This window comes from Drosophila melanogaster, chromosome 3R (assembly GCF_000001215.4).
Source record: "Drosophila melanogaster chromosome 3R".
In the NCBI taxonomy this organism is placed as follows: domain Eukaryota; kingdom Metazoa; phylum Arthropoda; class Insecta; order Diptera; family Drosophilidae; genus Drosophila; species Drosophila melanogaster.
In genome coordinates this window covers 4223540-4248349 of record NT_033777.3, presented here as the reverse complement: position 1 = coordinate 4248349, position 24810 = coordinate 4223540, and the positions used below count along the sequence as shown (strand labels likewise).

At 44.5% G+C, this 24810-nt stretch overlaps 8 protein-coding genes, 1 non-coding gene and 1 pseudogene across 20 annotated transcripts in view, besides 4 other annotated features; 5 read left to right on the top strand and 5 right to left on the bottom strand.

Moving 5' to 3' along the window:
* Positions 1 to 36: 36 nt before the first annotated feature.
* On the bottom strand, positions 37 to 1330 carry TwdlF (TweedleF). The gene is made up of 2 exons (NM_141186.4): positions 1266 to 1330; positions 37 to 1206 (listed from the first exon to the last, which is right to left on the bottom strand). Exons 1-2 carry the CDS (start codon positions 1287 to 1289, stop codon positions 166 to 168), a joined length of 1065 nt encoding a protein of 354 aa, NP_649443.1. The 5' UTR covers positions 1290 to 1330; the 3' UTR covers positions 37 to 165.
* Positions 1331 to 2008: 678 nt separating this feature from the next.
* Positions 2009 to 2117: a mobile genetic element.
* Positions 2118 to 2476: 359 nt separating this feature from the next.
* Positions 2477 to 2512: a mobile genetic element.
* Positions 2513 to 2716: a mobile genetic element.
* A 122-nt stretch (positions 2717 to 2838) lies between these two features.
* Positions 2839 to 4744, bottom strand: TwdlU (TweedleU; annotated as a pseudogene).
* A 459-nt stretch (positions 4745 to 5203) lies between these two features.
* Positions 5204 to 5565, top strand: CG34305 (uncharacterized protein). The gene is made up of 2 exons (NM_001104201.2): positions 5204 to 5228; positions 5291 to 5565. Exons 1-2 carry the CDS (start codon positions 5214 to 5216, stop codon positions 5513 to 5515), a joined length of 240 nt encoding a protein of 79 aa, NP_001097671.1. The 5' UTR covers positions 5204 to 5213; the 3' UTR covers positions 5516 to 5565.
* Positions 5566 to 5632: 67 nt separating this feature from the next.
* Positions 5633 to 7305, top strand: CG14642 (uncharacterized protein). Of its 3 annotated transcripts, NM_001259972.2 has the most exons (6): positions 5633 to 6012; positions 6077 to 6192; positions 6263 to 6372; positions 6431 to 6595; positions 6652 to 7097; positions 7218 to 7305. In NM_001259972.2, the coding sequence occupies exons 1-5, from the start codon at positions 5655 to 5657 to the stop codon at positions 7079 to 7081; spliced, it is 1179 nt and encodes a 392-aa protein (NP_001246901.1). In that variant the 5' UTR covers positions 5633 to 5654; the 3' UTR covers positions 7082 to 7097; positions 7218 to 7305. The 3 variants fall into 3 exon arrangements, with proteins under 3 accessions (NP_001246901.1, NP_649441.1, NP_730791.1); NM_141184.3 differs by having other exon boundaries at positions 6077 to 6175; positions 6431 to 7097; NM_164322.3 differs by lacking the exon at positions 7218 to 7305 and having other exon boundaries at positions 6652 to 7150.
* Positions 7293 to 13133, bottom strand: Gel (Gelsolin). 7 transcript variants are annotated; one of them, NM_164321.5, is made up of 9 exons: positions 13026 to 13133; positions 12069 to 12262; positions 11546 to 11797; positions 10533 to 10725; positions 9973 to 10047; positions 9585 to 9780; positions 7826 to 9531; positions 7636 to 7761; positions 7293 to 7472 (listed from the first exon to the last, which is right to left on the bottom strand). In NM_164321.5, exons 3-9 carry the CDS (start codon positions 11584 to 11586, stop codon positions 7413 to 7415), a joined length of 2397 nt encoding a protein of 798 aa, NP_730790.2. In that variant the 5' UTR covers positions 11587 to 11797; positions 12069 to 12262; positions 13026 to 13133; the 3' UTR covers positions 7293 to 7412. The 7 variants fall into 7 exon arrangements, with proteins under 7 accessions (NP_730790.2, NP_996149.3, NP_524865.2 ...); NM_206427.4 differs by having other exon boundaries at positions 12202 to 12262; NM_080126.4 differs by lacking the exon at positions 12069 to 12262.
* On the top strand, positions 12377 to 13056 carry asRNA:CR46255 (antisense RNA:CR46255). Its single transcript, NR_133320.1, has 2 exons — positions 12377 to 12680; positions 12741 to 13056.
* A 175-nt stretch (positions 13134 to 13308) lies between the features above and the next one.
* On the bottom strand, positions 13309 to 15303 carry abs (abstrakt). Its single transcript, NM_079496.4, has one exon. It carries the CDS (start codon positions 15219 to 15221, stop codon positions 13362 to 13364), a length of 1860 nt encoding a protein of 619 aa, NP_524220.1. The 5' UTR covers positions 15222 to 15303; the 3' UTR covers positions 13309 to 13361.
* Positions 15304 to 16007: 704 nt separating this feature from the next.
* CG14641 (uncharacterized protein) lies at positions 16008 to 17571 on the top strand. Its single transcript, NM_141183.4, has one exon. It carries the CDS (start codon positions 16108 to 16110, stop codon positions 17362 to 17364), a length of 1257 nt encoding a protein of 418 aa, NP_649440.3. The 5' UTR covers positions 16008 to 16107; the 3' UTR covers positions 17365 to 17571.
* A 1540-nt stretch (positions 17572 to 19111) lies between these two features.
* On the top strand, positions 19112 to 20963 carry DhpD (Dihydropterin deaminase). The gene is made up of 5 exons (NM_141182.3): positions 19112 to 19305; positions 19362 to 19622; positions 19716 to 19870; positions 19929 to 20202; positions 20258 to 20963. The coding sequence occupies exons 1-5, from the start codon at positions 19207 to 19209 to the stop codon at positions 20813 to 20815; spliced, it is 1347 nt and encodes a 448-aa protein (NP_649439.1). The 5' UTR covers positions 19112 to 19206; the 3' UTR covers positions 20816 to 20963.
* Positions 20832 to 24810, bottom strand: part of aux (auxilin) — a 15736-nt gene continuing 11757 nt past the window's right edge. For 3 of the 4 annotated variants that reach the window (NM_164317.3, NM_141181.3, NM_001275315.1), the window contains 5 exons: positions 23342 to 23751; positions 22911 to 23284; positions 21891 to 22852; positions 21659 to 21820; positions 20832 to 21599 (listed from right to left, as the gene is read on the bottom strand). In NM_164317.3, coding sequence (NP_730785.1) covers positions 21489 to 21599; positions 21659 to 21820; positions 21891 to 22852; positions 22911 to 23284; positions 23342 to 23751 — 2019 coding nt within the window. In that variant the 3' untranslated portion in view covers positions 20832 to 21488. The remainder of the gene's footprint in view (positions 21600 to 21658; positions 21821 to 21890; positions 22853 to 22910; positions 23285 to 23341; positions 23752 to 24810) is intronic. The other variant, NM_001275314.1, reaches the window with a different exon arrangement.
* Positions 23965 to 24810: part of a mobile genetic element that runs on past the window's edge.

Genomic DNA, 24810 nt, shown 5'->3' with positions numbered 1-24810 from the left:
AACTTAAAAACGAGTACTAGAAACAGAAGGCTTTTTGGGTTTCGATTTAAATTTTTTTATATTTCTTTCGACTTTCGACTTTTGCATTAAAAATAAATTAAAATTTACTACAGTATGATGGTTGATATAAAACAATGAAAGCGATAGGATTCTTACTACAACTTTTTAAAAAGTCTTTGCCGGCACATACTTCCTTGATGGCGCCGAGGGAGCGAATGAGGAGGTGGACTTCTGCACAAAGGAGCTCTGCTGCTGGACCCCCTGGACCCCCTGGTTAATAGACTGCAGCTGAACAATGGGCTGACCCTGTGGCTGGATAATGGTTGGCGCCTGAGAGTGGATGATGGTTTGGCCAGCTTGGGAGTGCTGGGGCACAAAGCTGCCCAGGTTAAGGGAGCCACTCGAAACGCTGGCGATGGGAGCCACTCCCTCGTCCGAAATGTGGGTTGCACCTCCCAAGGCGTCGTACTGGGCCTGGATTTCCTGCTGGGCGCGCTGGGCCTCTTCCTGGGTCTTGTACTTAATGAAGTAGACCTCCGGCTTTTGAACCTTGGCCTCAGACTGGGTAACCTGCAGCTGCTGCTGGATCTCAGTGAGATCGGGCTTTTTAGAGAGCACGTAGATGACGGTCTTTTCCTCGTTGCTTGACTGGGCCCGCTTCAGGGCCGCGGCGGTATATTTCAGATTCTGGGAAGGCGCTTTAATGAAGACGATCCGGTAGTTCTTGCGGATGGGCACATTCTCCAGAAGTGGCTCGTCCTGCCGCAGTTCCTCATTCTCCTCGGGGGCGGAGTGGATGTAAATGTCCTTGGTAACGATAGCGGGGCGCTGGACGAACTGGGTCTGAAGGGCTTGCTGCGGTTGCTGCTGGTACACGATTTGCTGAGGCTGCTGCTGCACAGTGCTGATCAGGTTTTGCTGGGGCGAAGCAGTAAGGAAAGTCTCCTTTGGGAGTGAGATCGACAAAGGAGCGGGAGCGGGGGCGGGAGCAGGAGCGGCAACGATGGTCTGCACGGCTTGAATGGCTGGCTGGACACCGATCGCGGGCTGAGCACCGGCCTGTGGGAAAGATGGGACGGCGCCACTTGCGTATATTCCACTTGACGAAATGGGTGTCAGAGGACGAAGATTGCCAATGGGAAGGGCTGGCAGCTGAGGTTGGTACTTGTATCCCTGAGGAGCTGTTGCTGTGAGGGCCACCAGGCACTGCAAGAGCACATTAAGTGTTAGTTGTTGCGGGGATCGCTCATGTGCCAGTTGCTTACCATTAGAACAACGAACTGCTTCATTTTCACTTTGAACTGTCTGAGCTGCTAGGGTCGAATGATGCCCTGCCTTCCCATTGCTATGTTTTTATATCTGTCCAGGCTGGCATCGTTTTCCCAATAAATGAAAAAATTATTAGGCACTACCATAAATCGTATGAATCTATTATAGACTTCACAACTTCGAATATGTAACGTTTCACATTGGCGGTTGCCAAATCACAGATCCGTGTGCGCAGATGCACTGCTTGAACAGTCCGGGATCTTATCTAACTTGGCGACCAACGCTGCGTTCAAATTTAAATAATCGCTTGAGATCCCCATTGTCAACGCTGAATATATTTATATGCAAAATATTAATAGGTAAAGCGGTTCGATTGACAAAACTGGGATAATATGAAGAAAGTAAGTTTTATGGACGGAAACCCAATTTATACACATTCATGACCAAAATTGTGGGAAGCGATCTATCTGCATATAAAATTCGCTTTGTCGCAGATGTTGTATAAATGAATTTGTTATTAAACAAGTCTTTTCAAAAATGCAGAAAAACCAATAAGCTCAAAGATATTTGTGAAAATATGCTCAGTTCTTCAGAAATATAGCACTTCATGGCTTGAATCCAACCTGGAATCATGCTAACAATACTATTGTTATGGGTAATGCTTTTACTTGCTAGTTCAATTGTTTTCTACTTGCACAACGGTAATTGGAAATAATGGGCAATAACGGTAATGGAAATAACGGACAGACGTTCATGGCCAGATCGACTCGGCTATTGATCCTCATCGAGAATATATATACTTTATATGGTTGGATCTGCCTGTTACATAATTTTCAACGAATCTAGTATACCCTTTAACTCTACGAGTAATATAAATATTCTTATAAAGTGTGGTAAAGCGAATTTTGGTCGGCAGTTGAGCGTTAATTAGGCGAGTCGATGTTTTTAAGTTTCAATCGAAAACATTCCAAAAATCAAGTTTTCATTTGACGAAATGAAATAAATTGCCCGTTACTCAGCTAGAGGGAGTGCGAACGAGTAATCGCAACATTTTTTGGGCGGTTTGTTAGCGTTAAAGTGGAGGCAAAACAACATGCCAAAAACCCATCGAAATTGGCAGGAAAAAATTAAAAATATGTTATTTACAATTTTGAACAGTGTGGCAGCTTTTGGCGATTTGTGGGTGTTTGATCTAATCCATCCAGCTTTTATAGAACAGACAGACATGGCCAGATCGACTCGGCCATATGAACGTCGAGATCTCAGGAACTATAGAGGCTAGAGAGTTGAGATCATGTACATAGACGCAGCTTTTTGCCTTGTTAAATTTATTAAATTTTTCCTCAGTTTATTCTCCAATATCTATCGAAATACCAGAAAAGTGGTGAATTGATCTGAGTAACGGGTATCTGATAGTCGGGGAACTCGACTACAGCATTCTTTTTTGTTTTTTGTTTTTACGACTATTAAATACCATAAGTAAGGGGAATTTTATGGCCTGTACAGTTTTGTCGGTACAAAAAACGTTATCTAAGCATGCATAGAATTAAAAATGCCGTTATGTTTTTTAAATAAAGTTGTTTAGCACAAATTATTATTATAGAAAAAACAGATTATCATTGATTCCTATACATATTGTGGTCCCCGTGGCACATTCTTTTTCACTACGTGGACTACGTCCGTAATGATTGCATATAGTCACGGCTAATCTCCTTTCCCGGTAACACGACATTGAAACATAGTGTTATACCAAAGGCACTAATGTCTTCGGTTATATCTTATACTGATTATTTTGCGTTTAAACTAATACTTTTCATGAGAAGGTGGCAAGTACGGGCTTGTCGACGGTGCGTTTACCTTGCGAACGAACGCATTCCCGTCGTCAGTTCCACTTGAAATGACCTTAGACGCAAAGTCCAAGACGGAGACCGAGGCTCCACCGTTGTAGTTGGTTGAAACTCCCGGTAGCAAGTCATACTGGGCTTGGATAGTGCGCTGGGCGTTCTTCGCGTCGCTCTGCGTTCAATACTTCACAAAGTGAACCTCGGGCTTGCGGTTTTTGTTGTTGTTACGGATAGTATTCAGGTTGGTGATCCACTTGCCAATGTTCTCCTGCTTGTTGAGCACGTAAATGGCGATGCGGTCGGCGGACGCGGAGGTGGCCAGCTGGAGCGCCGCCTGCTCCAGTCCCTTGTTATCGGGATCCTTGATAAACAACACAAGCACGTTCTTCTTTATCAAGTGAGCGATCTGCTCGTTGGGGTGGTCATCAAATTCGTGCTCTGGAGCACTGTAGGTGAAGAACTCCTTGGTGAACTCGCTGGCGGGTGCTATAGCCTTAGAAAGCTGGGCGCGCCAATCAGTCCTCCGTGACCATTACCGGCATACGATACTGGAGTGTAGTCGTACTTCCCTCGCGCCATAGGAAAGAGGCTTAGAATCTGAAATTGTTTGATGGTTACACAAAGTGCGGAATAAATGCTTTGTGTTCTTACTAGAAAGATGCGCATCGTGAATACTTGTATCTACTTGTGGGTGGCTAAATACATTTTTTGTGCGGGCAGTTCGGCAGATGGGTTTCCTTTGCCGAAGATTACATTTGGTCGACGCTTTTATACGTTACTGTTCCAGTGGCTTTTCTGATGCAAGCAATCATTTGTAAGATGGAGAATATGCAAATCTATTGAAATTAGGGAGACGTAGGCCTATTTGATAATTCAGCCCATTTTCATTGCATATTATAGAGCAAATAAGGAAGAAGTAACATTATAAATTATAACAAAAAGCTTTGAGAGTTTGTGCGGACATGCCATATAAAATGTTCTCCTAGTGTTCTTTGTAATGATAATTTAAACACATTTTAAATATTTTATATTCTTTATTCGAATGTTACTTTAAAAATGCTCTGATACTTAATTGTAGTATTTGTCATTTTATGCATTTAGGCGAACTTCTTCCTCAACAAAAATGTGCACTTCACGACATATACTTTCAATTCATATTTCTTCAAGTAAAGTTTCCGACTATTTTGTTATCGTTTTTCCATTTTTTAACCTTTTGTTCATTAGTTGATTAACTAATGTACTGCAGAAACAACATTCGCGTATTTGAACCACCTATTTGCTAAACAACTTTTAAGTCATTATAAGTAAGCCACTAATATTCACAAAGGTGTCATATAAAAGCAGTCCGGCGGCCATATAACTGAAAAGCGAGTTTTTTTTTTTTTTTTTGGTAAGTGTCATCAGATGCTTGCTGTTTTTGATAAAATAACTGAAAAACTTGTTTTGCGTCCAACAGAGCACACAGTAAACTCTAAGGGGAAGAGCAAATCGATTTTTAACAAAAAGAAAACATTCACAGAACTACCCATTTTATAGTTCATGTTAAGAATATTTCTCTTGAGAATTGAAAAATTCGCTACATAGAATAATCACTGTATATATATATATATGTACATAATATACAATATATACATGTTTCAAGTTCATCAAAGCAAGTTATCACAGGTTCACACCTAACGAGAATACATGTTTCAACTTAATATTTTATCAATTTATTGAACACTTTTATACTGGATCCCATTAGGTTTTTAATTATGTAAGCATGTTATACACTGCACTATAAAATGTATAGTTCAAATTTAACTGTTTATAATTTTTAATTATAAGTTGATGTCGTAAAAAATGGTTTTAACCACTCAAAACATGTATAGAAAATTTAAATCGCTTGGTTATGAACCCATATCATCTGAGTCATATTTAAATTGGGTTTTGAGTCAATATAAAAAGTGAAATAAAAACATTTTTATGCAACGGCACACATTGATTTTCAAAAATTAAAATATTATTTTCTGTAAGTGCACGCATTGATTGTTTAAGCTTTGTATAAAAGAGATGTATGCAAGGGCGCAAGGCTTAGTCCGTTTTTGAGTTTTCGACAAAATGAAGATACTCAACGTAAGTATGCACAAATTAATGAGCGGAACTGCTCCTAATGGCTCCCATCGCTGTCCACACAGTTCATAATCCTGCTAGTCCTGGTGACCATCGCTCTATCAGCCCCCGCTGCCGCCACAGACAATGCTCCTACGGTATCCGTGCTGCGCTACAAAGATGATCGGGATTTGGCTAATATTCAGCGGGCAATTATTGCGCAGTACGAAAGAATTGGCGGCACCACTAAGGTTCATCAGCCACTGACGGCCAATATCGTCAACCCAGCAAGCCTTGGAATTGTCATTTAATGCTCGTCAAAAATAAATTGTTTGTATTTGTGATTGTTAGCCCCGCTGATAAGACAGAGCTGCGTGCCTTTTGGGATTAACCGACCCGCAGAAGTTTTAGTCTGCTCTTGACACTCGCCGCGTTCGCAGAGCCCTTACGATGCTTCGCAATCTGTCCGTGTGTCTGATATCATTTATCGGGCTCTGGTGCCTGAGCAATACTCACACCCAGCGCCTGCCCCCAGAAGGGCGAATGCGCCCCTTGCAAGACGACTCGATCCGCTCTCCCGTGGACCGCGACATAGTCTTTCCGGAGTTAGACGCGGGACCAGGCAAGCCCGAGGAGAAGATGTGGTTTCACATAACAGACTTTCAATTTGATCGGGTGGAGGGCCCGACCCAGCCCAAGCCCAAGCCCAGACAATACCCCCCGCCGCCGATGCCCGGCCAGCCCTTTCCGCCGCCCCCCGGGGGCTTTAAAAAGAAGGAAAACAAGCAACGCCGCCTCTGCGAGCAAAGTAAGTAATTCGAGTGTTCAGCCATTCGATGGTTCGTGAGTCATTGACTGAGTTTATCACCAAGAATATTCCGAATATGTGGAGCGCATCTTTCCCAATGATACCGCAGTGGCTGCCGATGCCAACGACGCAGACTTCGATGGTCGGGTCCTGGCCCGGCCCGGTGAGTACCCACATATGGTACGAAACTAGGTAGCTGATAAGCCTCTACTGAGGAACTAACCCAAGCCCCTCGAATCTGTTTTCGTAGGCTGCCGTGGGCTTCGAGTCGGACAGAGGGCAAGTGGACTACAAATGTGGCGGCAGCTTGATAAGCGAGAGATTCGTGCTTACCGCAGCCCACTGTACATCCATATACGAGTGAGCATGCCAGTTAGCCCCCTGACCCCCAGTCCCGTGACTGTAATTTTCCTCTTAGGGCGCCCCCCAAGTGGGTTCGCATCGGGGACCTTGACCTGGCCTCCGAGAAGCGGTCGGTGGAGGCCCAGCTGCTTCGGATTGAGCAAGTGTTCGCGCACCCAAATTACAAAAAAAAGATGTACTATGACGACATAGCCCTACTTAAGCTGGAGAAGGAAGTGGAGTGGGTACCCAACAAGACAGAAGTGCGACCGCTGTTTGCTAACACGATTCTCTAAGACTGACGGAATACGTTAGACCTGTCCGCCTGTGGGTCTTTCCAGAGCTGCCCACTACGATAGCCTTCGCAATGGGGTACGGCGCAACGAGCTTCGCCAAGCCCATGACGAACCGCCTCACAAATCTTAACCTGACCGTAGTGCCGAACGCTGAGTGCAACGCCGAGCTGCCGCCTCTTGCTGAAACTCCCAGTGGAGTTCTGGAAAGCCAGATCTGCGCCCAGGACTACATTCTCAACAGAGACACTTGCCAGGGGGACTCGGGTGGACCCCTACAACTGAATTTGCCGGGTCGGCGCCGAGGGCATAGAATACACTATCACCTAATTGGCATCACCTCATACGGCGTGTTCTGCCGCAGTAGTTACCCATCAGTTTACACCAGAGTGTCTTCTTTCTTGGACTGGATCGAACTTACTGTTTGGGCCTGACAGATGCCTACATCAGGTTTGTATGATGTTGATGAAATTTAAGCCAAAATATATATTAAAAGAAATGGTATATTCTTTCCATTTATATTTCGATTCTTCCTATGGCATCTGTGTGTATGTATATGGACCAATCTAGCCCAACAACTATTTTCACAGGAGATATTTAAATACATTGCTACAACATTACACTAGTGAATTGTAAAAATAAATTGTGCTAAACAGTGGCCATATTGAAATTTATTTTAAAGTTATATTAGATAAACATAGGTGTTAGAAAGGCAAAAACAAACATATTTTTTGGTAAATTTTGCTGAGAATTGAATCATTGGTTTTAGACTTCATTGTTGGCATCAATAACAAGTTGCTTCATGTCTTCATAGCTGGGCTGGTTCTACGAGACCAAGAAAAGGGTTAAAAATACATAGAAATTATATAAATCTATTGTGTAGCGACTTTACAATTAAGAGAATAGGCCATCAGCATTAGTAATCAGCTTACTGTACAAGCAAGCAGTTAAACGAAGACAAACTCTAGGTCTGGTTTGGATCACGTACCTGCCAATAATTATCGTCCCAGTTGGGGAACATGCGTTTGAAAACCCTTGGTTCCTTGCCCTGGGGGACGCGAATGATGCTCACCGTGTCGAAGGAGCGGGCGGTAGGCTCTAAATTAAAGTAAAGCTGTAAATCAAGAAAAGACGTATAATTAGACGTGATAGAAAGCGATGGTGGGAAACGAGAAAACCTTTGCCGTGTCCAGAAGCTTCCCATTTTCCTCCTCAGACACGCCATAGCCAACCCAAAGGTAGATCTCATCGCCAGCATCCAGTAGCATTATGTCGTCCGAGTCCAAGTCCTCTTGCTCGTATTGAGCAACTTCTTCAACCTTCAAAAATCCACCAGAGCTCAGATGACAGTGGAAAAGGCGCGACTCCAGCAGTGGAGCTCCATCGTCACCCAAGCTGCGGTCGTACTGGCCTTCGCCGTTTAATTCCTCCCAGAACTCATCTGGCTCGGCACCCTCCTCCACCTGCTCGAGCTCAACGTCGTCCCAGTAGTCAGAAAAGCGATCAACCGCTGCTTGTTTTTCGAAGGCAGATGCGCCCAAGCCATTCCAAATGTAGATTTTGTGGGACTTTCCCGAATGAAGGACGAAGGCATCACTTGAGGCCAAAGATGAGCTGTCGGCGGCCACCTCACTAGCATGAACATCACTTTCGACGGTGCCGCGAATGCGGAAAAGCTGCGCCGTCACCGGAAGTGCAGTAAAGGATGTTAATAACTTCCCCTTAAATATCTTGTAGAAGTGGCGCGGCTCGTGGCCCTGATTGGTCTGGACAAGAAGACCATCCTTGGAACCTACTAGACCCTCCTCAAAAGCACGTTTCCTAGCGGCAGCAGAGGCCTTTACTCCATGCCACACATAGGTTAGAGAACCAGTGTCCCCGTTGTTAGCCTCGTAGTTGTAAGTGAGCACATAAGAGGCAAATCCCAAAAGAGGAAGTTTCTCATCGAAGGGAACGGTGCTGACCACGATCTCATCGGAACCAGGCTTTGCAACGTACTGTGTGATGGTTTCAATAACGTTCTGACCGTGATCCGGCATGAACCCAAAGGCACGACCACCGCTCTTCTTTAGCTGAGTCACCACGGAGTCGATTTCGTCATCGTTTAATAATTCATCGGAGCCGATACCCAGAGCCGAGCGAATAAGGCGACTATGGGACATTCCAGCATCACGCCAGGTGTCAAAGTACTGCTTAAATGGGGCGGACTCGGAGCCCTCTACGATGCGGTGAATTTGGGTCCAGGCCGGGTACTTCTTGGTGCGTAGGAACTCCTGCGCCTTGGCCATGGCGTCCGTCTTCTCCTTCTGAGTGGCGCCTTTTCCGACCCACACAAAAATGCCAGATCCAGTATCCAAAATAAAGCACTCGCGAGTGTCGAGCATAGCCTGAGTGAGTGGTTTTTGTCCAATGATGTCCACCTTCAGCTTGCCGCTGGCGTCGCTGACCTTGTAGAGAGAAACCGCTGCGGCATCTGTCCTCTCGAAGGCACTATCTTCGTCAGCAGTTGACTCATCGGGCACCTGGTCAGCAGAGCCCGATCCCAGCACGTCGAAGAAGTGCTGCTTATCGGCATCAGTGCTGAAGTCGTCGACGATCTGAACACGGGCTCGTCCGTTATGATCCTGGTCCCTGATCTGGTTTGCAGCGCTGATAGCCTTTAGCTTCTCAACGCGCTTGGCCTGGGAGCCTACGTAGACATATATATCGCTGCCGGCATCCAAAATAAAGCAATCACCCGTGTTCATCGACGACACGGAAAGATTCACCTGTCGGACGCGCACGTTTCGCTTGCCCTTGACCTGGAATAGTCGTGTTTCTCCTTGGGCGTTTGTCTCTACATGCTTGAAGCCAGTTCCGACGCCGCCCTGTTCATAGCGAATGCCTACAACAACATTCAGTTTAATGAAACGTCCAAATCGGTTTGACTACTTTTACCGTTTTTGAAATAGCTCAGAAACAGCTGGGACTCGTGGTCCTGCACCTCGCGATGTTGAACAGGGCCACCATTCAGCAAGTCATCCAACTGGACGGTGAGAATAGCTGCAGCTCCGGCCTCATCGGTCGAGGTCTCCAATCCCAGCCAGAAGTGCACATCCCAAGACAGTTTTTTGTCTTTCTTGTTTTCAATTGTCTAAATGAACATAATGATTCGATTTTGGAAAAGTTTATGTGAGGTATTGCAGAAAAATGTAAAGTTTATTACTAAGCTAAGCACAGATGCCTTTTTACATGACTTTGACAAGGTTAAAACCTTCCAGTTGCTAACCAAGCAGTTCACTCCACGCGTTTAATTAAAACTTTAACAATTCAAATGCATACTTACATTAAGAACAATAAACGAGTCCCCAGTGTAAAATTTGCCGTAGTTAGTTTTGGGATATATAACGGGCTCAAAATTCTGAAAAGATAAAAAAAACTATTACCTGATTTCCAGAGAAGATAATTTCCAAAAATGTCTGACTGTTTGGTATAAACATTTATTCTGGTCATCGCCTGATTGTACACAAACGCATCGCATCTCGAACCTAATAAATTTGGCCGATGTTGGAGTTAATTAACAAGAAGGATCAGACGTCTAATGTATACAAGCAATTTCCATATATCTTCTCGGGAAAGATACATTATGTATGTATATTTATAAACACATGGCCGCCACACTGCCCGAATTCCAGAATAGAAGCAAATGTCTGCCGATCTCGAGCTGGCGCGTATCGGGCGCCATCCCTCCGCCTTCGTACCCTTCTCTCCCAGCCTTCTGGGTGCCACTGCATAAGCACCGCACCTATCCCATCGATGTCAGCGCGATCTGCTCCTTACTTACGCTTATTTATTCTATTCCCCGTACCCGGCAAGAGAACAACTAAATCCCAAAATCTGACTCACCTCGATGCGCCAGATTTCCAGGCCGGGAGTACGGCCGGCGTTGGCGAAGGAAGGATGCATCACGCGTCTGGCTGCCTGCTTGCTGTTCTGGCCGCTGGGCTGAATTTCGCCGGATTGTACGGGAAACGCAGGACGGGCGTTGAGGGTGCCGGCTGAGCACAGACTGGACGAGAGGGCCAAAAACACAAGCAGGCTGAAAGAGACAAGCAAAAAGCTATTATGGCAGCTTAATTGACCAAAGATAACAGAACTACTCTAAAAAAATATATATTCCACTAAAGGACTCTTGCGAGTCTATGAGGGTTTTCTCTTGATTAGTATCACCAACAAGTTGTTATAGCCACGTCCGTTTCTCAGCCCGACGCAAAATAGTTTATCAGTTTTTATTCTATCCAAATGATGCGTTCCGAAAAGTCTTCTTTGCAATGCAGGTAGGGTATCACAAAATTTGATATTAAACAGGTGTTTTCTTCGATAGTTCTTTAGTAAACACAACCGAAACTATATTTTTTGAACCAGAAAGATTTCAGTCTGCTACACGAAAGCGACTTTTCTTTTGGATAATACAGGTTTCAGGGAAAAAGGACAATAGGTGGATATGGCTTACAACATTCAGGCACTCTATTCACAATTACGCGCAACTCCAACTGATACACCGCTCTGTAGGGTGTTCAAGACATGAAATTGTGCTCTCTCTCAGCGCAATTAAACTAGATACACCTAAATAGTACATCCGACTGTTTATATGTGAGTCATGACCATAAAAGGCCACAAACTAGGCACACCACAACTGCCACATGGGGCAAACCTGGCGAAACCTAGAAATGAACACAAAAGTCGGGTGTTGAATCACACCGCAGCCACTTTTACGCACTTACTCTATTTGAAACGGCTGTTTTCTCGAATTGGTGTTAGCGATGTCGCGTACGACTGCTAAAGTTTTGTTAAAATTCAGGAACTGAGTACTTATCACCCCAGAGCTTTCTGGACAGCGAACTGCTCGCTTGCATTACCTGGAGAGGACTGCCATTGTGGCGGCGCCGGAGGCATCCATTTCGAGTCTGCCTCTTCTCTGGTCGACGACCGAGGGTTCCGAGGAGCTTTGTTTATTGTTGCGATAAGTATCTGTGAGTCGCAAATAGCGTATATGCCCGATGTGTTTGGGTACGCGATCTTTTGTATTGGCCTTTATTTTTGTCGTAGCGTTGGTTTCTAGTTCAAACAGCGGCAGTTGCTCTTCCAGATTTAAGCAGAGTGTGTGGAAACTGCAAGTAAGAGAATCATCAGGGCAATAAGAGAAGGAAAGATGTTAATATTTTCGAACGAATCGCTGAGCACTGATGTTTAACCGCCAACAAGTACGCGTATGTTATATACAGCCACCCAGAAAACAACGTCTTTAAATAATAATAATTGTCTTCAACAATAAGAGCTTCCCCAAACTCGTTTAAGCTAAACTTCCTGATGGATTTCTTAAATGTGAGTTGTAGAATGCTAAATGATACTTAATATTTCCCGAAAAGTTGTTCTGCTCACCAGCTCCTCTCTTGTATGATATCATGTTTGTATCTCGAGTGCGCTGCTTGATCAGAGCATAATGTTAAGGAGAGCAAAAAAAAAGTGCCGCAAGCGTGTAATCGCATATTGTCATTCAGTTAATTAGTTTCACCTGCGTATGAGATCACGACTGTTTTCGTCAAGCGGCAAGCCCATTTGGCCCTTCCTTGCAACTGGGTCACAGCCAAAAAAAAAGAAATCAGTTTTTATTGAGAACTCAGTATGGGATGGAATCATATAAGATTTTTAAATTATGTCGGCAAGCACATTAGTTCCAATTTGTAAAGGCTTGGGAGCCAGTCAGGAGTACGTCATACGTACTTCGAAATGATACCTATTTGAAATGAAAGTGATGGGCCACAGCATGTTCGGAATAATATTCCGAAGCCGGCCATAAGTTGGACCAGCTTGAATTGGTTGGATAAAGGCAGTTACCCATTTTCCAGTGCCAAAATCATACAAACGGATTCTTGGACAAACCGCGCGCATGGGTAACATTTAAACATTCAAATGTGTATCCAATTATTCAAATCCAATCCAAATGCCAATGAAGTTGGGGATAATTTAACGGAGATAAATTAACCAAATTTTGTAGGTACCATCAATTTAATTTGATCATATTATACAGTGTTATGAATTTATTTTTTCAAGAACACACAGCTTGGTAAAAAGCTAGTGGCTTATCTAATATAAAACCGACCTCAGTTCCGATGATTGTTTTCAAAGCAGTAGATAAGACAAATCAACGACCAATTTAACGAAATGAACTCAGCAAAATAATAGCTTTGAAAGTTGTTAATGTCTATATAATCAGCCTTCAATTGAAATCATTTAGGCTAGTCTGAATTTTACTTTATACTAGAGTAACCTACTATTCTGGGCGATGTTATTACATATTGCTGATAAAACATCATTTAATTTTTGGGGCACACTTACTTGTAAGTCAATACGATCTGCGCAATTTCTCACGATCCCAGTGCGATGATTGAATAAAAGCGCTTCGAACGACAAGCATGCAGAGCTCTGCCTCAGACACTAAACGAAAGCCAAAGCTCGTCTTCGCTTTTATAATATTTTTCTTAAGCCCGAAACGCGCGCGCGTCCGGCCGAGATCGCTCTCTGGGGTTGCTGGGACGATTGATAAGCAAAGCTTCGTGCGATAAGCAGCAAACTGAACTTAAAACAGAGTGAAAATAAATTTAAAAGTTCCCAGAAAAGTATGTATGTATACTAATCTATTTATTACTATTTTAATTTGGTGGTGGTAGTGGTTTAGTAATCCGCAGCGGTGTTAGATAGGTAGTCGCGACGTCCTATGTTTGAAGCTTGCTTGTTCTGAACAGCCTCAAGTTTTGGGCACTCCGTGATGCGATGGCCCAGACCACCACAGTAGGTGCAGCCATGCGAGTCACCCAGGTCCAGGTGCTGGTGTTCGGTCTCAGGTGCCAGTTCGTCCAAGAAGTCCGGGACCTCTTGCTTGCCCTCGATTAGCAGGTGCTTCAGGTCGAGCAGAACCGACTGCTCGGTAGTCTTGTTTATCAGCGTCGTAGCCAATCCCTTAGTGTTGGAACGACCTGTGCGGCCAATACGATGCACATAGTTTTCAATATCGTCCGGCATGTCGTAGTTAATAACGTGTTGCACGTTAGGGAAGTCCAGGCCCTTCGATGCCACGTCGGTGGCCACCAGCACATCTTTTTTGCCCACGCGGTAAGCATCGACTGCCCGCGATCGTTCTTCCTGATCCTTTCCGCCGTGAATAGCCACCGCCTCCACGCCTTTCAACAGCAGATACTCATGTATGCAGTCTACATCCTGCTTCTTCTCAGCAAAAATGAGCACGGGCGGCGCGGTCTTCTGTAGGCAGTCCAGCAAATATACCACCTTTGCCTCTTGCTTAACGTACTCAACCTGTTGGGTGACGTTCATTGACGCAGCACCTGCGCGACCCACATTTATTGTGACAGGCTTCACGAGAGCTGATCGAGCAAAGTTCTGGATCTTTTTTGGCATGGTGGCAGAGAATAAAAGTGTCTGTCGCTGGCCTTTGAAGAAAGAGAATATCGTACGAACGTCCTCTTCAAATCCCATGTCAATCATGCGGTCAGCCTCGTCCATGCACAAGTACCGGCACATGTCCAGCGTAAGGATCTTCTTGTCCAGCATATCCATTAGACGACCAGGGGTCGCCACCACAATATGTACGCCGCGTGAGATGACGTCAAGGGCCTCGCTGACCGGCAAACCACCCATGGCCAGGCAGGAACGAATCTCAGGCATTCCGCATGCCTGGAGGTGCTTGCTGTAGTGTTGAATTATCTCGTGTGTTTGCTTGGCCAGTTCGCGGGACGGGCAAATGATCAGGCCGTAGGGGCCCTCGTTACGCTCAAAAGGCAGACTATACTCCTGTTCCAGGGCAAACATGATGACTGGCAGCACGAAGACAAGCGTTTTTCCAGACCCAGTGAAGGCTATTCCAATTAGGTCGCGGCCGGCTAGTACAGTGGGCAGGCCTTGCACTTGGATTGGGGTCGGGTTCTTAATGCCTTTGGCCGCTAAGCCGTTAAGTATACCTTTAGGGAACTTCATTTCCCGGAAGCTGCGAATTGGCGGGCTGGGGGTTTCTCCCTCCACTAGGATCCTCAACTCGTGGCGAACGGCCTCGCGCTCTTCCTCCGACATTTCCCGAATGTAACGCGGCGGTTTCCAAGCTGTTTTAATAGGCTGCTCGTACTGAATCCCCTTCGCCAACTCTGCCACACCCATAAGGGCCTTCTGCTGAGCAATGCTCTCCATAATCTTTTCCTCCTCTCGCAGCTGCTTTTCGACGGCACTCAACTTTTTGGCCTCGGCAATTTTCTTCAGTTCTGTGTGCTGGTCCAGCAGACTAATGTTGTACTTGCGTCCCCAGGTCTCGACATCGTGCGCACCCTGCGAGTCGTCTTCATTCTCATTCTCGCTTGACGACTTGGGCTGGGCCGTTTCCGAAACCAGTTGCACGATCCTGCCCAGCTTTATCATGTGCTGCTTCTTCCGCTCCTTCACCGGTACGTATGGCACGTAGTCCTCGTTGTCCAGGTCGCCTTCCTCCGAGGACTTAGACGACCTCCGATACCGCTTTACGTGCGCCATAGCATTCGATCTATATTTCTGATTTTTGTTTGTTTCGTTTTCGCCTAATTTGACTACAACAAAGGCCACCGTACGACGTTTTAAATTAGGCGAGCCCGAAAAATACTATATTCTAATGGGTATCGATTACAGTTATTAAACAGTGATTCCACTGACAGCTTCTTGCTTATGATATATTCATGGCATGCAGACCGGATAATAGTTTTTTTTTCAATTTGGGCAAAATCTTTCGATTTCGTTTTTAGGTGCTCTGGTTTTCTGAGTTTGAGATTGAGTCTTTCTTTTTTTGTGAAAACCAAGCAACGTGAAAAATGCAACTTTTAGCGCGAAGGTTGCCATACTGTTGGTGAAATATAACAGGCAGGTAAAAATACTTAGTAAATATATTTAAAGCAGGGCCAAAAGTGCTGTTCGTAAATAATGATAATTAATTGAATAACATAAGTGGTCAGAGCGCAGTGAATACGTAACTGCGAACATCGGAATTAAAAGTGCCAAAAACTCTGTGTAAATCGCCCAGAAACATTTTATATGAACTTATGCGTGCTATCAAAAGTGTTTCAGGAACATTTCTGTTAAACGGTTAGCGAACATGAATAGTACAGAATAGTAGAATATCGTATTGATCGGTTTCGGATCAGTCGAATGCAATATATTTTTGTGTGCATTTGGGTATAGATATATATTCTAAGCAGTGTGAATATGCTATTAAATTCAATAAATTATATCGATTGCTGACTTTGAACTAACTGTCTGCTTCTGGCTCAACTTATCGATATTGGTATATCACTCGCGACACACCACCATTTTCGACAAGTAGAAAGCGAATGAGCATTGTCTAAATTTAGCTCGGATTTTAAGTGCAAGGTACATAAGTGCCGCTGCTATGTCTATGTCAAAAACGACTAACACCTATAACCGGCAGAACTGGGAAGATGCTGAATTCCCAATTCTGTGCCAAACTTGCCTTGGCGACAATCCGTACGTGCGGATGATTAAAGAGCGGTTCGGCAAGGAATGCAAGATATGCACGCGTCCATTCACAATATTTCGATGGTGTCCTGGTGCTCGTATGCGCTTCAAAAAGACGGAGATATGTCAAACGTGTGCGCGCCTGAAGAACGTGTGTCAGACCTGCCTCTTGGACCTGGAGTACGGACTGCCGATTCAAGTACGAGATGCGGCGCTCAAAGTGGCTGACAATATGCCACAAAGCGACGTTAACAAGGAATACTACATCCAAAACATAGACGCCCAGCTGCAGGACGGAGATGGCACGGAGGCGGCAGGAGCTGTCGGTCGATCCCTCGCCGCCAACGAGATGTTGTCCAAGCTTGCGCGCACAGCACCCTATTACAAAAGAAATCGGCCGCACATCTGCTCCTTTTGGGTTAAGGGCGAGTGCAAGCGTGGAGAGGAGTGCCCATACCGCCACGACAAGCCCAACGAGCCGGACGATCCGCTATGTGAGCAAAACATCAAGGACAGGTACTACGGACGCAACGATCCTGTGGCCGAGAAGATCATGAAGCGTGCAGCCTCGCTTCCCACACTCGAGCCGCCGGAGGACCGCAACATCACAACTCTCTATGTGGGGAACCTTCCTGAAGAAATCACGGAACCCGAGCTGCGAGATCAGTTCTACCAGTTCGGCGAAATTCGATCAATTGCGCTGGTGCCACGCCAGCAGTGCGCTTTTGTGCAATACACCAAAAGAAACGCTGCCGAGCTGGCTGCTGAGCGGACCTTTAATAAACTGGTGATCCAGGGCCGGAAGGTGAGCATTAAGTGGGCTCACTCTCAGGCAAAGCAGGGCACCGCTGCAAAGACAGACAGACGCTTCGACTTGGCCGGCATTCCACCGCCTAGCGCGAAGCCCAACGACTACTTCAATCTTCGCCAAGAGCAAATCAATGTCATGCCCGCCGGCATGAAGCTGCATCAGTTGCCATCAAATCTAGTTCCGGCGTCGGCTTACCAAATGTATGGTCAGCCTACTTATGCAGCTCCCTACGGAAACGCCACTTCCACAGCCCTTTCTTCCTCGGGTGTCAATTTGGATTCCATATCGATTCCTCCGCCACCGGGTCAAGTACCGTATCCAAGTCAGGACGCCAGTCGGATGGGAGCTGTTAAAAAGTAGGAAAACCCTGTGGTCTACAATGGTTCCAATTCAATAAATCATTTTTATAAAATTAAATACAAACTTTTTAAAGTGGTCAGTTCCATAAAAATGACTTAATATTAATAGAATTTATCCGTATGGACGAAATTGTTTTCGATTCGAATTGTTAAGAAAAAACACCAAACAATTAGAGAGGAGAAGATAATAATAAATGATTTAAACTCTAAAAAAAAAAAGAAAAAAAGAACAAATTTTCGTCACAAAAGCTTATATCAAAACTTTTGTACATATGTATGTTGATGTGCGTTCGTCACTCGTTTTTACCTTTAATAAATGCTTTTCTTTGATTTGGACGATATTTGGGATTAAAAAAAGTACACCAATGCACATGTACATATGTAAGTTCATTCTTCAGTATTTATAGGGGAACTTAACATTGGGATTATGACTACCTCCCTGCATTCCATTCATTCAGATTTCATCAGCTCATTACTGATCATTAAAAATCTCGATCAAATTAATCACAGGTTAATTTGTATTAAAAAAAAAAACCATGACCTGAACCTATGTTCTAGGAAATCATCGCATAGCGCAAAATCAAAATCACGCATAAGCGCTATAAATGATAGCTCAATTCATCTCTCTACACCTCTTTTTATTCACTTAATCCTCTATCAATTTTAATGAAAAAGTGAAATTTCAGTCATTTATTAATAAAAATGTATTTTCTTAATTAGACTTATTTAAATTATGCATAGGATTTAAATTTAAGAATACAAATACATATATATGTATGTGAAATTCCAGAGTCTTTGGCGTCCTGTCCTACGGAGTTAGGACCAGCTTCTTTTCAGTTCACATGTCCGATTTACCTTAAGGTAAAATAATGTATAATTATGTATACAAAAACGAGTTAAACCAATTTACCTTAAATTATCGTTTCTGTGAGTAGTGTTTGTTGCTTATTGTAAAATAAATCCATTACCTGTAATTATTATTGAATTAAATTCCAAAATATTTACAATTTTTTTTTAAAACAAGCACTCAAAATCGCGTCTACTTCTCACAAAAGTCTATAGGCAAGTGATCTGCAAACATGTTCTATGTACATTACAAATTTAAAATTTAAATTTAAATTTGCAATTAAATAAAAAATCGCATACTGAGACCTTCGGTTAGAAATTAAAAAGCGATGAATTTGTTTTCAAAATCATCGCTTATTCCTCGTTATGATTAAGAACATTAGCATCGCTTTAAAATTTTAAGAGAGAGATGATGTAATATTTTTTAATAGCGATGAATTGTGGGACTACAGGGTAGGTAAAGGTTACATATGTACAGGTGCGAGCAGTGCAAATATGTTTATTCTAATGAAATCTTAGACTAACTGTAAATTATATAATGGCTATATTTCTTTTACCCGTCACTCTTACTCTTCTTTACTTCCAGAAAGGGGGTTTTGTCTTAGCTAAACATATGATTAATGTATTCTATGTTTTTTCAATATTCATTCCAATATACAATTTTACAATTAATGGTTTTGCAACAGCTATTTTGAAGTTAATTATTGCTTGTTTTGTAGTTTTTACCGATAAATCACACGTGTGCAAGCGATCGCTTATTAAAACAGTAATAAGTAATAATATTTAAAGTAACGACCAAACGATTGGGAATAATCTTTCCAGCGATTTAAACCTTGAAATAAAAAGTAAGTGTCATCCCCGTATGATTATGCGCACATTCGCAGGGCGACGCGTGCACCTAGGCGAGAGTTTTAAAACTTGTTCAGCGGATCTTGATCATTACATTCTCAAGTCTGTCGTACAGCACGTTTAAGCCCGCTGATAGTAAATCAGAGCAATGGCAACCGTGTTTCTTGGAACTGTCGTGCACACCAAGTCGTTCAGCGAGTTTGAGTCCTTTGAAGGAGGATTCCTGGCAGTGGACGACGCTGGCAAGGTAGGCAATTTAATGCCCAGAACAAAACAATGAGCAATGAACAATTTCGCTCACAGATAATAGGAGTGGGACAAGACTACCATGCGTGGGCAAGCAGCAATCCGGCCCACGCCAAGGGTCTGACCGAGGTTCACCTGTCGGACTACCAGTTCCTCATGCCGGGCTTCGTCGACTGCCACATACACGCCCCGCAGTTTGCGCAACTGGGACTGGGACTAGACATGCCTCTTCTGGACTGGTTGAACACATACACTTTCCCGCTGGAGGCGAAGTTTTCCAACCACCAATACGCCCAGCAGGTCTACCAGGGTGTGGTCGTAAGTAGTACTTGGGAGCACACAAACGTCTTATCGATGGGTCGCACCGGCCGTCTATTTTTATTAGCTGATAATGATAATATTACACCCCAGGAAGCAACACTGCGGTGCGGAACCACTCTGGCGTCCTATTTCGCCACCAACCATCTGGAGTCAACGCTGACCTTGGCGCGGGAGGCGGTGCGTCAAGGCCAGCGGGCACTGATAGGCAAGGTCTGCTCCAACTGCAACAGCCCCGAGTTTTACGTGTAAGTACAGAGCGTGACGGATTTGGTCTGGTCAACTCAATGTTGTTGCTCTGCACAGGGAGACTGCGGAAGAGTCGGTCAGTGCAACCCTGGCTTTCGTGGAGGGCGTGCGGAAGCTCGGCAGCCCGATGGTGATGCCAACGATTACGCCCCGCTTTGCCCTTAGCTGCAGCAAGGAGCTGCTAAAGAGTCTGGGCGATATAGCAAAGCGATTTGACCTGCATATCCAGAGTCACATCAGCGAAAACCTGGAAGAGATCGAGATGGTAAAGGGGATATTTAAGACCAGCTATGCCGGAGCATACGACGAGGCTGGACTGCTAACGAATAAGGTTAACTCTTTTAGGTTCCAGTATGTGTCCTTTCTTAACCTTTACTACCTTACAGACTGTACTGGCTCACGGCGTGCATCTGGAGGACGACGAGGTGGCACTTCTTAAAGTCCGGGGGTGCTCGGTAGCCCACTGTCCCACTTCGAACACAATGCTAAGCTCCGGTCTGTGCGATGTCCAACGGCTGGTGAGCGGCGGCGTGAGCGTAGGTCTCGGCACAGACGTTTCGGGGGGAAACTCCGTCTCGATTCAGGACGTTCTGCTCCGCGCATTGGACGTGTCAAAACACTTAGACTTTTTTAAGAAGCAGAACATCCGCGGGACGGGTGTGTCCAAAACACAAGATTTCAATTACCATCAGTTGAAGTACAAGCAGGCGCTCTACTTGGCCACTTTGGGTGGCGCCAAAGCGCTGTCCCTCGATCACTTGACCGGAAACTTTGCTCTAGGGAAGGATTTCGATGCTTTGTTGGTGGATGTCAGCGTCGTCGATAAACCCTTGCGGAGGCTGAGCGTCGATGAGCTGGTGGAGAAGTTCATTTACACAGGCAGTGACCGCAACATTGTAGAAGTTTTCGTGGCCGGCAAGCGTATTAAACAGGGATACCAATGAGTCACAGAGCAGTTCTACCTTTAACAGTGGCATTTCACAAGGAAACGTATAGAGAATTTATTTTTATAGTGGCAAACATTAAATGCTGAAACGGAATTTAGATAACCTCTAATATGCTTATTTATGTACACAGCTAAAAAGTAAAAGCAAATGGTTTTTTACTAGTTTTACATTTTATATTCGGAACAGCTATGTACAAATGCCATACTTTTTGCTTCCATCACTTTATAGATTAATCATATAATCATATATTGACTAATCGGTCAAGGGCATACCGCAATTAATCTAATTACAGCGAAAAAGTGTATATTAATATACACGAATAATTGATCTCTATTGTTTGATGGATAAGGCGTGAAATCATTGGGTAGTCGCCGAAGTCTGAAGGCTTTGTTCTTAACTTTCCGACGTTATTTTTGGGCGGACTGTTGTTGGATGCAATGGGAATGTTGGATTCGGGTTTTCTGTTACGCAAATTAAGTAGAATGTCCTCGGGCGTTCATAATTTTTAAAGTTTGTTTGAGCTATCTAAATTGCATACGCATACATATGCCAATACTTCAACTTTAAAGATTAAAGCTCACACTTTTACATGAATTTACATTAGATTCAGCTAAGAGTACGAAAATACGGGCTAACTGTGATATATATATATGTAGATATAAGACGCGTTTTACGCATTAAACATATTTTGCTGCGTGGCATCGTTTTCAAAATCTGTCCATGCGTTGTTTAGTTCCATAAATATAAGCTTGGCAATCTCTTCATTCTCTGTTCCATTATGCTAAAAATAGATTGCATTAACATAAACCACCTAGTTTTTGCATACATCTTGTCACATACCTTATCAGGATGCACTGCTAGGCAGGCGCGACGGTATGCTTTCTTAACCTCGGTCGGTGTCACCATGGTGGACATCTCGCAGCGCTGCCACTTGGCATTGTCCCACAACACTGTGTGCATAGAGCAGAGAAGCGCACGGATGTTGTTTTTCTTACCATCAGTCTGCAAATTAGTTTAGTTTTAATTTACTAACGACGAAGTTTTTTTCTTGTAAGTTTTCGTTTGCACATACCCATTCCATAATCCGCACTTTCTTCGGGTCCATATCCTTGAACAAATCTTCCTTGCGCATTTCATTGATGGATCGTGGACACTGGTTCATTTTGCTGCCAAAGGAGTATCCTTGTTGGCCCAGAATGTCAGCAAATATGTCAGAGTTCTTGGACCCGCCAGTGCCCGGTTGCTGGGCTGCTTTCTGAGAATCAAAGTGAAGTCGACTGTAGTCTGGTCTTGATTGAGCAGGTACCGCCTGTGGCTGCGTCGGCGTCCTGATAGACGATGTCGAGGGCAGAGTCTGCGGTGTCGGCGGTGTATGCATAAACGTTGCTTGTGGTTGCGAGGATGGCGATGGCTTGTGAGTGGGGCTTGAGAACTGAGTAGGCTGCGGACTAGTGTTGACGGGAGACTTTCCACTTAGCGTGCTGCGGTTAAAGTTTAAGTTGAGCCCTGTCGCCAGGTCGGCGATGTTCGCAAATGGATCTGCAGATGCCCTTGCCGGATGAGTTGGTGAAGGATTGGTGGTAGCCGCTGGCTGAGCAACAAAAGTTGGTAAGGAGCCAACGAAAGGTGGAAAGCCTGATGGCTTCATGCTGGGCACGCCACCTTGGTCCACAGATCCAAATATGTCGAATGGGTCATTGTTTATTTTTGGTTGCGGCTGCTGCAGTGGCGGTGGTGGCAGTATGTCAGGAATTGGCGCAGATCCTATGCCCGTAGAGTCATCATCACCGAAGGCCCCTAGCAAGTCAAAGCTGGCATCTGTGCTGGGCTTAGCGCTGGTTAACGGATCTGCTGCTGGTACGTCACTGGGCTGCTGGTTTAAATTGAGCAAGTCTATGGGCGGAGATGGCTCTGGCATGGGCGAAGGCAGTTCGTGGGCGGTCTCCGTGACGTCGGGCAAAACGAGCGGAGAGCTGACGCGATCACTCTTGCGGGCACCTGGTGGTGGTGAGGAACGCGTGCTAGGCTTGGTTACTAGAACACGCAACAAAATTAACCATAATGCACAGAGCCAACGAGCACACGCACTTACCAAAATTGTCGAGCATTTCTGCATACTCCAAATCTGAGCTGAACAAAGCGGCGGGTGACCGCTTGGGCTTGGCTGGCATCCATGGTGGCTTATGGCTGGGAGGTGATTCCGAGTCAGTAACAGCCAGAGAAAGTGAAACGCAGAACCGAGGTGTCACCTGCTCAGGGTCTGGCAGATCATCCAAGTCCTGGTTTGTGAATGTAATCAACGTTTCTGGTTCGGGGATGAATCCCGTGTTGAATTGGAACTGACATATCTTGAGGCCTTGTGGTCGCACCATTCCTTTGCGGGCGTGAAATAATACCACTGTCACATCACCGCATGCGGTCAAGTTAATCGGCAGAACTATTTTGCCGGGGCCGGCCTGATACAACCTGCAAGAGTTGGTCAACCAAAAGTAATTTACAAATATGTCTTGCTCTAATTCTTACCGCATTTTTTCATAGTCCTGTAGAGTGCTGAGTAGCAAGTTTCCATTACAATAAACCTCCATATAGATCCTACAGCCGTCGCGTGCCTTGGTCATTCTGGGCACAGGCTGGCAGCTGAGTGAAACAAGGGTTGTGTTCTTATAGTGCGGCAGCAGGGGCGTGGGCCGCAGGATGTCACCGAAGTAATACAGGTAACGGAACTCGGAGGGGCGGAGGTTAATGGTATGCCGCTTAACGGCGAAGACTTGCACCGCGTCCTCCGGCTCCCGCAGCAAATCTGCATACATAAGAAGCGCGCATATAACGGTGGCAGCAGTGCATCCACCCGAGTCTCCAGTCTGCACGATAACGACAGATTTGGGGTCCGCATTTAGAAAATTGTACATGTCGGCTGATACGGTAAAAAGGCCCTAATGAAAAAATCAAGATTTCATTTGTATTTCATTATATAAGAGTCCTTAAATGTAAAAATGTTTTTCAAGCGCGAAGAAAACAAAATTTTTTCTTTTCGATATACACCAAAAGTTCGGGCACATACATTTGATACCAGCTAAAACATAAACCCAACTGTTTTCGGTCATGATATGTACATATGTCAAAGGTTGGTCTTTACACAATAAACCTACTGCTGTGTTCATAAAAATAACAGTGCGAGGGAAACTATGTAATACAAAGGTATTTTTGAATGTCCCTTTTGGGAATCGACTTTTTATTCCACTTATTAGTGTAAAATGGAATGGAACGTTAAGTCCCGAAATTTTCAATGTTTTCTAAAAAGTGAGGGAAATAAATTAAAAAAATTATATTTTAGTGGGTAGACAACAGAACTGCTCCCAGGAGAAAAGAATGTTAATTCTTAAGCTAAGAAAGGACGGAAAAACATATAAGGACATTAAAAAAACCCTTCAATGTTCTGCCAAAATGGTATTCAATGCCATTAAATATGAAAGGAAGCCCGAAAACCGTGGCTCCAAACGTAAAACCACAGATATAGAGGATCCACGCTTAGTTCGTTACAGCAAAGTCTATCCTTTCGCATCCTCTAGGGTCATAAAGTCTGAGCTGAACTTGGGAATCAGTGACGTTACAGTTCGGGGACGACTACTTAATCAAAATTTAAGTGCGAGAAGTCCACGAAAGGTGCCCCTACTTAGCCCAAGGCATATTCAGGCAAGGTTAAACTTCGCTAAAACCTACCGAAACTGGTCAGTCTTCAAATGGCGTAATATCTTTTGGACTGATGGGTCAAAAATAGTTATATTTGGTGGAACTGGTTCACTACAGTATATCTGACAACCACCAAACACCCAAAAACGATTGAAAACCTGTGGGGGGACGTCTAAGGTTCAGCTTTGGCAAGTTGTGCAGGATGCATGTGCAAAAATTACCCCCAAACGTTGCCAGGACCTTATGCCGCGTAGGTGTAAGGCTGTGCTGGCTAACAAAGGCAATCCAACCAAGTATTAGAC